At 39.0% G+C, this 14,954-nt stretch overlaps 1 protein-coding gene across 3 annotated transcripts in view; it reads left to right on the top strand.

Annotated features, from left to right (window-relative positions):
• The window catches only part of zc3h14 (zinc finger CCCH-type containing 14), a 47,960-nt gene that overhangs the window by 32,429 nt on the left and 577 nt on the right, over positions 1 to 14,954 (top strand). For all 3 annotated transcript variants that reach the window (XM_048538479.2, XM_048538478.2, XM_048538480.2), the window contains 5 exons: positions 3,543 to 3,736; positions 5,386 to 5,506; positions 12,922 to 13,058; positions 14,628 to 14,710; positions 14,800 to 14,909. In XM_048538479.2, the coding sequence (XP_048394436.1) occupies positions 3,543 to 3,736; positions 5,386 to 5,506; positions 12,922 to 13,058; positions 14,628 to 14,710; positions 14,800 to 14,909 (645 nt within the window). The remainder of the gene's footprint in view (positions 1 to 3,542; positions 3,737 to 5,385; positions 5,507 to 12,921; positions 13,059 to 14,627; positions 14,711 to 14,799; positions 14,910 to 14,954) is intronic.

Genomic DNA, 14,954 nt, shown 5'->3' with positions numbered 1-14,954 from the left:
TTCCTTCATACCAGGCAACATTCTGGTATAATTTTTCTGTACCCTCTCAAAAGCCATCACATCTTTCTGGTAGCGTGATGACCAGAATTGAACACAGTTTTCCAAGTGCGGCCTTACTAAGGTTCTATAAAGCTACAACATTACCTGTCAGTTTTTAGACTCAGTGCCCCAGCCGATGAAGGCAAGCCTGCCATAAGCCTTGTTGACTACCATTTCTACCTGCGTTGCCACTTTTAGTGACCTGTGTATCTGTACACCCAGATCCCTCTGCCTGTCAGTACTCTTAAGGGTTCTACCAGGTTAACAGCCCCAGTCAGGGAACTCATATTCTGTGAGATCCAGCTGGCTGACCTCTTTTTAATCACGACAGTAGTGGTCCTTGAACAAGTGTAGTCTATGGTAGTAGGTAGATCCATGATGCTGTTGGGAATGGAGCTCCAGTATTTTGTCTTGAATTATTCAGTTAAACGTAATTATTGAATAGAGCCTATATGATTCTCCAAATTCCAAACAAGTTCTGACCTCCCATTGATTTTGCAGAAACAGACAGTTTTTGAATGGGCTGAAATGTAGTTAACTCACCATGAGCTCATCTGAACATGTAGCAATTTTAATACAGCAGCACAAACGAGAGCCTCCTGAAATGACAGGAAACTCAAATTCCCTTCCAAACTTGTGATCTGTACAACCCAGAAAAAAAAGGGCAGCAAATGTATTGGAGCCCAAGAACCTTCATGTTTCCCTCCAACCCTCACGCCATCTTGACTTGAAACTATCAAAAATATTATTAAATAAGATGTTGCTGCTTCAAGATGGAAGCTTATCACACTTTTACACTCAGTTAAGCTCCTTGCTGGGTACATTTGAAAGTTCTTTTAGCATAATAGGGCCCTTCTCAACCAATTTAATTCTCTTTAATACTAATGAATAGTGGAAAAGTGCACCAATTAAGAGCTTGTTTCACTTCATAGTTCCATTTTGAAATCATTATATGTAATGCTCTAAGTTGTCTGTAAATATTAAATCAGTTGTTATGGTGTTCTCAAGAAAGTAGCCTATAAAGCAATTTAAAAAAAAGTAAACTTTCAGGTCCAATATATATGGATTCAGAATTGGTTGGCTGACAGTAGGTAGAGAGTGGTTGTAGTCATTAGTGACATTTAAATGACTTCTGGACATGCACATGGACAGCAGTGAATTGAGGGGAATGTAGGTGAAGTTATTTTATTTTTGGATTAGGAATATTCCACAGCATAACATCGTGGGCCGAAGGGCCTGTACTGTGCTGTACTTTTCTATGTTCTATGTTCTAAAGACCCAGAATGTTACAAGCATCATATTGTTCCCATTCCCCAAAATATTTTTGTTTACAATGAACTACATCTGCCCCTCATTCCTTTCTGGGTTTTCATTTGGCTAACTTATCTTCCCAACAAGATGCCCTTGCATTCTTCTGAATTTAAAAAAAAACATATTTAATTACATGTAAGCAAACTTGCTTATATATAACTACCTAGAATACACCTCCTGTCACCCCTTCCTGCAAAAATAACATCCTCTATTCCCAATTCCTTCGCCTCCACTGCATCTGTTCCCGAGATGAGGCATTCCACTCCCAGATGTTCTCTTCTTTTTCAAGGACCGCAACTTCCCTTCCACAGTGGTCGAAAATACCTTCGACCATGTCTCCCGCATTTCCCACTACTCATACCTCACACCCCCTACCCGCAATAACAACCATAACAGAATCCCCCTTGTCCTCAAGTACCACCCTACCAACCTCCGGATCCAACGCATCATCCTCCGACATTTCTGCCATCTGCAATCTAACCCCACTACCAAAGACACTTTTCCCTCCCCACCCTTATGTGCTTTCCGGAGGGACCGCTCTCTCCGTGACTCCCTTATCCGCTCCACACTCCCCGCTGGCACTTTACCTGCCATTGAAGCAAGTGCTACTCCTGTCCCTACACCTCCCCTCTCACCCCCATTCCAGGCCCTAAGAAGAGCTTCCACATCAAACAGATGTTCACCTGCATATCTGCTAATGTCATATACTGTATCTGCTGTTCCTGTTGTGGCCTTCTCTACATCGGAGAAGTCAAGTGGAGGATTGGGGACCGCTTTGTGGAACACCTACGCTCAGCTCGCAACAAACAACTACGCCTCCCAGTCGCGAACTGTTTCAGCTCCCCCTCCCACTCCTTGGACAACATGTCCATCCTGGGCCTCCTGCATTGCGATAATGACGCCACCCGAAAGCTGCAGGAATAGCATCTCATATTTTGCTTGGGAACCGTGCAGCCTAAGGGTATCAATGTGGACTTCACAAGCTTCAATCTCCCCTTCCCCGACGGCATTCCAAAACCAGCTCGGCTAGTCCCCGCCACCCTAACCATTCCTTCCACCTCAAGCCCCACCCCCATCCCCTACCCACTAACTTCATCCTGCCTCCTTGACCTGTCTGTTGTCCCTGGGCCGACCTATCCCCTCCCTAACTCCCCACTCACGTTCACCTTCACTGGCTCCAACCCTGTCCCTTTGACCTGTCTGTCTCCTCTCCACCTATCTTCTCCTTTATCCATCTTCTGCCCCCTCCCCCTCTTTCCCTGTTTATTTCAGTATCCCCTTCCCCTCCCCCATCTCTGAAGAAGGATCTCGATCCGAAACGTCAGTTTTCCTGCTCCTCTGATGCTGCTTGGCCTGCTGTGTTCATCCAGCTCTACACCATGTTATCTCAGATTCTCCAGCATCAGCAGTTCCTACTATCTCTGCTTATATGTCTAAATCATTTTGATACTTATTGCACAGGAGACCCTTTCTGTTTAGTTTCTGTGTCAATACCTTGCAAAAGCAATTCAAAACTAATCTCATTCCATTGTTATTTCTGCATACCCTTGTATCTTCCTCTGCTTTTATATTAGTAAAGATATTCCAGGTCAGATCTCTGGGTGCATGGCTATTCACATCTTGCCAAATTAAGCATTCTTTTGTCTGATATTCTGTTTGTTGCCACCTAACCATCAATCCATATGGTTACATTTTCTTCTAACAACTAAACTTTCACAGCTAGTTCTTTATTAATACTTTTGTGCCTTTTTAAAAATATAAGCAATCCCCAGGTTGCAAGCAGCTTTCGTTCCTGAGTCTATTCTCAGGTCAATTTGTATGCGAGTAAGTACAAGTGTTTGCAAGTTGGGCATTCGTAATTTGCAGCAATTCTAGTATTCTGTTCCATAATCTGATTTGCTTAAAAAATTCATTTCATTTGACCTTGCCTTATCTCAACAAATTCTTATTGACTGTCCTCAATTAATCTTTTAAGCATCCACAAGAAGAACAAAGGGTCTGTAGTGGTTGTATTCAGTAGGCTTTAAAATGGCTTAAGTGGTGATTCATCTAATTATTAAAGCAATTTCTTCAAAGAAACAATTGTATGTTTAATCTTATGTCCTCTTCCAGAATATATTGCAAAAAATATAATTTTAAATGTTCAGTTAGCTTTGTTATTAATTACTATTTTTTAAAAAATTCTTTGATAGAGATCAACGTGACTCTGAGGAATCAAGTCCTAAATTTATTGTGACATTGGATGGCATTCCAAGTCCTCCTGGATATAGCTCAGAACAAGAGGAGGAGACTGAAATAATGGAGCAAGGGGGCCTTTTGCAAGAGGCTGGAAGGAAATACAGATTGTCAATGCAGAATGCTGCTCAGTCATTGAAGGAGTCTGATGGTAATTTTTAAAAACTAAGGAAATGTCAGTTGACCCATGAAACTTGATTTATTCTTAGTCCAGAAAACTTGTTAATTCATTGTTTATATTAATTTACTCTCTCCTTTACCAGTTGGGATGTCGCATATTTTTATTATTAGAACTCTAGGAGAATTTTAAATGGCATTTAATTAACTGAAGATAAAGCAAAGATGAACCAAGAGAGTATCAGAGTAATGAATCCTTGAGATGAGAGAGATAAGGATAAGGATTTCAACAGCCATTTGTTGGAAGCGAACAATGTTTTCTTGATGGAACGTGACATTTGTGATAAAGAAGTCAGGGTGAATTCTGGTCAGATTGGATGCCTAAGTTGTAGCGGTCTGCTTCGGCCTGAGATGGTGGCTGGAGAAGTGGTTGGAATTGGCAGCAAGTGTATGGAATTTGTGGCAGGACCTGAAAATTATGCACTCAGTCCTCACAGTGTTTAGGTGGAGCTAGTTGTGACTTACTTAGGACTGGATTTCTGATGAGCAGTCAGTGACAATGCACAGGCATTGGAGAAGTTAAGATTAGTAATAGAGTGGAAACATTGGTTGTTATCAGCTCATGGAGAGTCCTATTCCATGTCTGCAGGTATTGTTAAAATGTAACATGTAGAGAAGGAGCTCACAGGGGGATTTAGTTGGAATCTGGGGGGACATGCTAGAAGCCATTTCAGGATGATATTTGCCTTTAGTTAGTTAATGGTGAAGTCAAACAGCAGCAGTCCCATTGTTGAGGATAATGCAAGAAAAGCATTTGTACAATAACAGTAAGGATAACTGTGCTGAATATTGCAGAGGAGATTATTCATTATGATACAAGAGTAGTGTTTATGATTTCATCTGTTACACTGCTGTGGCAGAATTGAAACATAATTGAACTGATTCAAACATGAAGTTGTGTGGAAAGTGGAGATGAATATTTGGGGTGACAGTGGGCAAGAACAGATAGAAGGGGATAGGGAATAGGGGATAGCAAGGAGGGTGGAATTGTGTATAAATTTATTGAATTGTCACGATAAGGGTCTGGAAAGGACATTGCATAATAAAAGGTTTTGAGAGAATTTTCTCCGAGCAAGAGGCAAATGTTTCCTACAAAGTGTGCAGTTTAGAAAAAACATCAGTCGTCAAGGTACTAGAGATGAGAACTAGGGAGCAGATTTGGAGATCGGATTGGATATACTAGGTGTTGGAAAGCGGCTGAATGGATTGTCTTAGGGTCTCTCAAGGTTGGTCTACTTATTCAAGATTAGGTAGTGTTACAGTTATGTTGCTGTTCAGGTTGCATGGATGATTTTGGCCAAGGGTAAGACCTGATTCCAGACTTGATGAATGACCGAGTCGTTTCCTCTGTTGGATTTGAAGAAGTGATGACTGGGGCCGGGGCAATCAAGGTAATGGAAGAGGTTAAAGCTGTGTTTTTTTAAATTAAAAACTGAATTCATTTTGAAACAATAAAAAATTTATGCAGAACTGTCCTTTGGTAAGTCATTTTTAAAGCCTTTTCTTTAAATAATCATAATAATTTATAACCCTTGTTTTAAAAAGAAGAATATAATGTTAGGACATTTTCATTCAATGTGAGCTTAAAACATTAAATAAAGTTCTTTTTATTTTCTACCTTAGAAGAAATTGATGACCACAACTTTCGAGTAAAACGGCAGAAAGTTCTAGAGCGATGCAAGTATTGGCCTGCATGTAAAAATGGTGATGAATGTATGTATCATCATCCAGTAGCTTCATGCAAGTGAGTACCTTTTAAGGAAAAGCACAACATACTAAATGCTAATGTTTTGTGGCAGCCAGGATTCTCTAATTTTCATTGAATGTTTGCTTCTGTCCTTGGTTTTAAGTATTAATTAACTGTAACTTTTTTTTAAAAAGTGTTGTTTCAGTGGTTGACTACATTTGTACTTACTAACTTGGGACTCTTAGTTGACGAGGACTAAAAGATGTTAAAGAAAATGAAAGACTGTAGTCCTGCTTCACTTTGTATGGCTTTGGCTTTGATTTTGTTATTGTGGTAATTTGGTTAGCAGAAATGTTTTGAAAACAATTTAACAATGATTTCAGAAAAATTCAATACATTTGACATAATTAGTTACCTTCAAATTTGGAGCTGCTCATAGTTGTGATTTGAAAGCTAATCTACAAAATAAAACATCAGTTGGCAAGAATTTCTTTGGGGACCATTTTGATGCTGACGCAAATTCACCAATATTAAATTCCTGGTACCAGATGTCCACAAATATGAAAGAAATTGATAGCTGAACTGTTAAAATTCTTTACAAATCTGCTATAAATTAGGTTATTTGGATATTGGTGATTAATATAATATACTGTCATATGCCACAACAATAGCAACCTGTAAAGTTTTAACAAAACACAACACCCAAGTCATTTCACAGGTCCACTTTAGAACAAACTATGATAAGGAGCTACATAAAGTGATATTAAGTAAGATGACTAAAAGCTTGGTCAAAAAGCTTATCTGATGAAGAGATTGTACTGAATTATCATGACCTAGGTTTTTGCTCCTTGTTTTAGCTAAGTTTTTCAGCTTTTGAAGTTTCCTTTTAAGTTTTTTTTCCCTTTCCGTTTTCTTTTGGTTCTTTTGAAGTGAACTTTTGGGCAGTTGTGCTGCTAAGGCCTGTATAAAGCCAGCTGGGATAAGTTTAGGGTTGAATAGCTTGCAGAATGAGGCTTCACCAGGGCTAGAGATGGGAGTGGGAGAACACTTGTGGAGCTTTACTTTGGTTCATGTGTGTCAGGACTAGTGAAGTGAAGCTGCCTCAGGTCTGACGTGTATAGAGTCATAGGGGAAGAGGAAGGATGCTGAACCAGACCAGGCTGAGGGGGACCAGAGGGAAGATAGGCTTGCCAAGGATGAGAATGAATGAAGTTACCTGTCGTTACATCACTTCTGCACACCAAGTTCTGAACTTACAAGAACTGCAACATTGTGAGTTATACACATAATCCTACCTGTTTCAGTACCAACAAGAAGTGGCCTGTAATTGAATAAAAAGGGCCTCCATGCAGTTTGAGAAGGAAACTGAAAGGTGTGAGAAAGGGAGTGGGCAATATGTATCAGTAAGGGAAAAACCTGAATTTGGCGCTGAGAAAATGTCTGGTCTGAGGACATTGTCATTGAGCTGAATGGGTGGAGAAAGGTGGTTATTTCCATGTTTTTCATCCCTCCCTCATTCTCTTCATAGTCTCCTTAGATAGCAGCTTCAATCTGGAAATTGTGACAAAGTTATTAGTCATGTGGAATTACTGAAATTTGAAGGAGTTCAGTGAGGAACTTGCCTATCAGGTTGTTGATTTTCCACCACCTACTCTTTTCAAGTTTGGATTGTGTTTGCAGGGGAATTGTTGAATTATTTTTCATCAAGTTGTGTTTATATCTTGCCTTTAAATAACTGTCATGTCCAAGATCAATTCACTGAAATGTAAGGGTAACAACAGACATTGAGAAAAAGCAGGAGGTCAGGACAGTGACCAAAAGTTTGGCCAAAGAGGTAGCTTTTAATACAGATCTTAAAGGAGAAAAGGGAAGATGAAGAGCTTTGGGGAGGGAATCTCATAGTTTTAGAGAGAGTATAGGTGGCAATTGAGGAGTTTGGAGGAAATGCAAAAAGTCAGTGAGTGGAGCAGACCTTGGGGCAAAGTGTAGACTCCAAACAAAATTGGAGTCACTGGGAATTGCAGGAAATCTCTCTGCTGGTTGGAGTCTTATCTGGCGCAGGGGAGGGTGTTTGTGGTTCTTGGAGGCCAGTCACTTCAGCTCTAGGACATATCTGTAGAAGTTCCTCAGGGTAGTGTCCTAGACACACCTTTCTTCACTGTTTCATCAATGACCTTCCCTCTGTACTGAGGTCAAAAGTGGGGATGATCACTGAAATTTGCACAATGTTCAGTATTGTGACTCCTCAGATACTGAAGCAGTCTATGTCCAAATGCAACAAGGTCAGGACAATATTCAGGTTTGGGCTAACAAGTGACAGGTAACATTCGTGTCATATAAGTGCCAGGCAATGACCAATGTGGGAAAAGGGTACAGAGTCAGATGATCAGACGTGATTGTTTTGAATGGTGAAGCAATCTTGAAGTAACTGGGTAAGACTGGTCCTTGGGTGAAAGTGCTTAATTAGACGAAGACTAATTACAACCGTATTGGACAGGAACTGGAGATTTCAGACTAGGGCAGTTGTTTGAGGGTAAATCCATAAGTGACATGTCAGAGTTTTCTAAAAGCCAGTTGATTAGAGCTCAGAGCCATCATGTTCCTGTGAGGTTGAATTACAGGGATGGTAAAATTCAGGAACCCAGAATGACAAGAGTTATTGAAAGTTTACTTGAAAAGAAAGTATGTGTAAGGATTAGAAAATTGAAATTAGACAAGGCTCTTGTTTCAAGGAAGCAGGAAAGAATTTAAACAAGAACTTAAGAGGGCCAAAAGGTACCATGAACTGTCCTCTGCAAGTAGGATTGAGGAGAATCCCAAGGTATTTTATACGTATATTAGGAACAGAGGGGACCCGGGAAAGGATAGGTCCACTCCAGGACGAAGGAAAGAATTTGTGTGAAGCCAGAAGAATGGGCAAGGTCCTTAATGCTTTACATCAGTATTCACCAGGGAGAAGGACATGGATGATAATAAGATTAGAGAGGGGTATGTCAATATTCTAAGGCATGTAGATATTGAGGAGGTGGTCTTGGTCGCCTTGAAAAGCAGTAAGGTAGGTAAGTGTCCTGGGCTTTAAAGGATCTATCTCAGGATATGAGAGAGGTAAGGAAGGAGATTGCTAGAGACTTACTTTGGGATAGGATTTACTTGGCATTTTGGAAAAGAATGGGCTTATTAGGGATAGTTAACGTGACTTACTGTGGAGGAGATCTTGTGTCCCAAATTTGATTGAGTTTATTTGAGGAAGTGACAAAGATGATTGGGGTTAGGTCAATGGATGTTTTCTACATGAACTTTACCAAAGCGTTTGACAAGGTCCCTCATGGTAGGCTGGTTAAGCCACGTGGCATCAACTACGAGTTGGTAAGTTAGATGCAAAAGTTGGCTTGGTCGTCGAAAACAAAAGGTAGTTGTGGAGGGATGTCTTTTTGACTGGAGATATATGACCAGTCGTGTCTGTTAGGATCAATGCTAAAGCTTCTGTTGTTTGTAATAATAGTAAATGATTTGAGTGAAACTAGATAGTGAGGAAGGTTGTCAAAGGATACAGCAAAATTAGATTAGTTGGAAAGTTGGGTGGAAACTGGCAGGTAGAGTTTAATCTGGACAAGGTGAGGTGATGCATTTTGGGAGGTCAAATGTAAGAGGAAAGTATAAAGTAAATGGCAAGATCCTTAGGAGCATTGATATACATAGATACCTTGGGACACAAGTTCATAGCTCCCTGAAAGTATCAGCATAAGATGATAAACAAGACATGTAACATGCTTGATAACAAAGTGTGGAGCTGGATGAACACAGCAGGCCAAGCAGCATCTCAGGAGCACAAAAGCAGACGTTTCGGGCCTAGACCCTTCATCCTAAAGGATCTTGGATTCTCTAGCATCTGCAGTTCCCATTATCACATGTAACATGCTTGCCTTTGTCAGGACAGGGAGTATAAAAGTTGGCAAGTCATATTGCAGCTTTAGTTTGGCCACATTTAGAGTATTGTGTGCAGTGCTGGTCACCACACTAAAGGAAGGATGTGGAAGCTGTGGAGACGTTACAAAAGAGGTTTATCAAAAACAGTTTTGAGGAAGGATCCCTGGACCCGAAATGTTAACTCTGATTTCTCTTCACTGGAGCTGCCAGACTTGCTGAGCTTTTCCAGCAATTTCTGGTTTTGTTTCTGATTTACAACATCTGCAGTCCTTTTAAGTTTTTAATCAGGATATTATCTGGATTGAAGTGTATTACTTATAAGGAGAGGTTGGTTAAAGTAGAATTGTTTTCATTAGAGTGATGGAGGCTGAGGGATGACCTGATAGAAGTGTATAAAATTATAGGAAGCATGGATAGGGTAGATAGTCAGAATCATTTTCCTAAGCTGGATATGTCATACTAGGGCATAAGTTTAAGGAGAGAGGGGGGTAGTTTAAAGGAGATATGCGAGACAAGGTTAGTTTACACACCTGGTGGGGTAGTTGGTGTGTAGAAGTTGCTACCATGTGTGTTTGCTGTCATATCTGCTTTTGCCATGTTTGAGGCATTTAGGCAGATGAATAGGCAGGGAATAGAGGGATATGGACCATGTGCAGGTAGATGAAATTACTTTTGAATGGCATCATAGGCAACTCCGAAGTGGTGGGCCAAGGGCCTGTTCCCTGTGCCTTACTGTTCTATATCCTAACAGTGAAGCAATTAAAATTGGAGATGCTCAAAGGTAAATATGCCAGAGTTATGGAACTGAAGGGAATTACAGACATAGGGAGGGGTGGACCGTAACATGACTTGGAAATAAAAATGAGAGTTTTAAAATCAACATGTTGCTTGACTGGGAATAGATGTTAGGTTCATTAGTACAGTGGTAGCAGGGGAATGGGACAGTTCGAATGGCCTTAAGTTTACAAGAACAGCATATGGGAAACCAGCCATGTAAGCTTTGGAATGGTCATGTCGATTAACAACAAAGCTATAAATAATTGTTTCAGCAGCAGTTTAGTTGGGCAAAGATATGGAGGTGGAGATGGGTCTTAGTGATGGTGTGATCATGATGTTGGAAGCTCATCTCATTATCTTATTATAATACCAAGGCTGCAAACAGAATAACTTGATCTCAAACAGTTGCCAGGAGAAACATTTTTTTAAAAAAAGTGACAGAATTCAGCGCAGGAATTGAAGCAATGGCTTCAGTTTTCTGAATTTGTCCAAATTTCTACTGATCCACGATTGGATATTTGATAAATGATCTAATAATCCATCAACAGTTGAATGTCAAGAAGTAAACAAGGTAGAGTAGGTGTCAGCATATACATTTTAAAAAAGCTTAAGCTGTGTTTTTGGACGAACTCAAGAGTGCCAAGTAGAGGTAAAACCATACCTTAAACCACTATCTGTCGTGTCTCCAAATCTAGGATGTTTCTTAATGTTAATCTCTTCGAAGTTCATGCACTATCCCAGCCAGGTCTCTCCCTCACTAACCCTTTGCCAGATTCAGAAATGCTATTAAATGGGGTTCTTCAGTCTCTTAACTGTGCGTGACTTTCAGATTGAAATGGGGAAAAGAAGGAAGAGCTATTGTGTATTGTTACATGTACATCAAAACCAAAATAAAATTTCCTAAAGTTGTGCACGTCCAGACTTTATTTCAGTTAGTTGTAGATTTTTTTTAGAACATTTTTTGGTACACATCATATCATAAACAGGTTTATTCAGTAGATGAGATAATGGGAACTGCAGATGCTGGAGAATTCCAAGATAATAAAATGTGAGGCTGGATGAACACAGCAGGCCAAGCAGCATCTCAGGAGCACAAAAGCTGACGTTTTGGGCCTAGACCCTTCATCTGATGAAGGGTCTAGGCCCAAAACGTCAGCTTTTGTGCTCCTGAGATGCTGCTTGGCCTGCTGTGTTCATCCAACCTCACAGGTTTATTCAGTAGTTTGATTACATTGAAATTGTGGTATAATTCCATTATTGTGGTGAAATTTGTGTACTGTTGCAATCCAGTGAGGAAGGATAGAATGACTTCCTTGTCTTCCCACTCCTTGTCAGACAGCAATAGATTTCCTTCTTAAGACACTCACCTGAATTGGCAAGCATAATTAAAGTGTTTGTGTTGTGAATATAAAAGACACGTTCCTTTTGTTTATAAAGAGAGTAGAAAATTGAACTTGATTAAAAAAGCAGCAACTTTTGCATTTACTCTTAAAGTCACATACCCAGGTAGACACAGAGTTGGAGGATAAATCAAACAATTTAGAGTATGATAAAATGCATATTTTTTTTGAAAATTTGGGTAACTCGTAGCTTCAGACCACAGACAGACATTCTGGGTTTGGTTGAGAGTCACTTTAAAGGTGTCGGCATTAATTTCTTTGCATTTTTGGGACCAGATATTGGTTTGGAATTTTTTATGAAGATCTTTTTTGTCAGTATTTCTTTGCGTATGCTGGTCTTCAAAGAAAATGGTTGCTTAAACACACAGCTGACTTCTTCCATGACTCAGTCAACTGGCCAGATAACCCCAAACATTACAGTTGGATTCCAGGTGAATGACTTACATAATTCGATGTTATTTGGACAAACAACTTTCACAGCTGGAGTCCTACTTCCATGTGATTATGTGTAAAGTTGTGTCTCCACTCAGCTAAGTCTGCAGGTGATTGGATGTTTTGCTAATAGAATAGAAGATGGCCTATATTCATACTCATCAACAGGAACAATTCCTTGAAAGCTCTGTAGACAGGTTGTCTCCATTTCAGTGGCTGTGGAATGTAGAAGATGCAAATACTTGACCATCTTTACACTTTCAAGGCATTGGAATTTGGTTATAGTCTCTTTTAATTCAGCCAGTAGTTTCTAGCCAATAAATTCATGTTTTCTTAAAATACGGTATAGCTTCATAACAGTATCCTTGTATTGCCTTATGTTGCAATTCACTTGGTTGTGACAGCATGAGTCTTTGAGCCAACTCTATTTAAATAACTAAATCTTCCTCCCTATCCAGCATTAGATTTGTAGATATTTTTAGTTAACTGTTCAGATATGTTATGACACACTTGAGTCAGTTGGGATTAAAACCGAACCTTCTGACCTGGAAGTAAGGACACTACCACTGTACTGGAAGATCCCTAGCCCCAGGTTTGTAAACTCTCAATAAAAGCTCTCATACACTTTTCTCAATTCAAATTAATTGTAGTGAGCAATCTCCCAGTGGATGCATGTTTCCCAGGTTCTAATTGAAGTGACTGCCCATGTAAAAATATAAATTTACTGCAATTTTGCTTGCTTATAAGTACGGAATTTTAGTTTAAACTTCAATTTTTTTTTCCAAAATCTATTGAAATAAATATTAATTTTAAATTTGTGGAGAAATATATATTTATTTAAAGATTATGCCGTTTGTTTGGAAGTTCATTTCTGGTGTTCTTCCATTAACTGAAACCTTTGACTGCATTTATTAATAACTTCCTTTTTTTCCTCAGAACATTTCCAAAGTGTAAATTTGGGGACAAGTGCCTGTTTATTCATCCAAATTGCAAATATGACTCTAAGTGTATTCGGTCAGACTGTCCATACACACATGCAAGCAAAAGGACTGCAGTACTACAAAAACAGTCAGGTTTGTACATTCATCTATATTGCTTCATCTACGTAGACATGCATCTTAATATCGAAGATCACTAGAAGGTAAATTTTCAGAAATGATGAAAGTAACTGGAATAATTGAATTATGGTGACTCAACCTGTATTTACATGACTTTGCTAATGAAGGATATTAAAACATCATTATTGCTTGGCCAGAATGTGGCCACATGCTAGGTGCCAGCTTTGTGCCAAATTGTATGTAAATTTCTGCTGTCAGTTGACGGCTACTTGAAATTGGGTCGCAACTGCCTAAAATACTTTCAAATAGACTTTTTTAAGAGTACGCAAGGTAAATTATTTGTGATGACCTATAGATAAAACAGCAATGTACAGATCCACTGCATTAATCAATATTAAACAAAACAGATTATTTTAGCCTTTTAACCTAGGGTCACAGCACATAGTAGTTGCCTACCAAGGGAATCGGGTGAGATTGTTCAATGTAACAGAGCAGCAATCGGATACTACAGTTTGGTTGCGTAGCCTTGTGCTGGCAACTACAAGTGAGAATAATATCAGTACTCTGTGATAGCATTACCTGCTAGCTTCAGTGTTTTAAATTCACGGGTGATTCACTTACATTTAAATGAGTTGATTTATTTATATATATTGTTGGTATATGTGATAGTTCAGTTTTAGACGTACAAATCCTTCTCATAATAAGAAAAAAGCAACCTTCAAATGCATTGTTATTTCAGAGTTTGTTTCTTGTATTATTATTCATATTGTTTTACTTGAGTACATCTATGTGTTACTTCTTACATGCTGGCAAGGATTTGGCCACACTATTGACTTTTTCAGTTCTCCTGCCACCTTTCATCTCAGAACTGAGGCAGACTCAAGGATGCTGTACTATGACATTAAAAATTAGTCTTGCTATTTTTTGATTTTTTAAAGAATCAAATAAATTGTTTAAGTGCATTCTGTAATGCATAACATCTGATGCCAACAAGTTGATGGTGCAGTCCTGCCTATCAATTTCTCAAACTTTGTGTAATGAGCCCTGATTAGCATGTTAAAATCAGGCTGTAATTTGAAACTGAGCAATCTCTGGGAAACCGCTGTGTAGCAAACTGCGCAGATAGTATTGCTGAGATTTTCAGATCACTGGTGCCTATACTTACTAAGTAGAGAGAGAGAAAGCAAAAAAAAAAATTGATCTTCTGTCGAGTAATCCTATAGTCTCAAGACAGCATGGTATGAGTCAAGCAGATGTAATTTGAGTCTTGCAGTCTCTTATTTTTTTTTTCGATTTTTCTCTTTTAAATTCCTTGGTCCACATTAATTAGAATAATTTTATCATACTGTAATTATACACGTGTGGTGATGCAGTGCCTCCCCTGTGTGGAGGGGCAGTGGTAGGTATAATTATGATAGTTGTTTCCATTAAAATAGAAACATTGGAGTTTATAATATAAAAATTCCACAACACACAGTGAACTGTGAAATTATACTGGAATTTTACTCTGCTAAGTACCTGTTTAATTATTAACTTATGATTTATTCACAATGCATTTTTTAAAAAAGAACTCTTGTTCTGCAGCACCTGCAACAAGTCCAAGCAGTTCTTTGTGTCGATTCTTTCCAGATTGCAAAAAAGTGGAGTGCCCTTTTATCCATCCAAAGGTATGCAGCTTAATTTGAAATGATCAGAAGATTTGTTTAAGTGAAGAATTAAGAGAGTAGTGATGTTGTTATTGTTATGTCGTTCCCAGCCGTGTCGATTCAACACCCACTGTAAGAGAGCTGACTGCACATTCTACCATCCTGCAGTTACATTACCTCCTCGCCATGCATTAAAATGGACCAGATCTCAACAAAATGGGTAAATAGCTTTGTAGAGTAAAACTTTGTTTGATTATATAAATAT

Source organism: Stegostoma tigrinum, chromosome 10, assembly GCF_030684315.1.
Source record: "Stegostoma tigrinum isolate sSteTig4 chromosome 10, sSteTig4.hap1, whole genome shotgun sequence".
Classification (NCBI taxonomy): domain Eukaryota; kingdom Metazoa; phylum Chordata; class Chondrichthyes; order Orectolobiformes; family Stegostomatidae; genus Stegostoma; species Stegostoma tigrinum.
The sequence above is the reverse complement of the archived record's forward strand: the minus strand, read 5'-3'. Positions and strand labels throughout refer to the sequence as shown.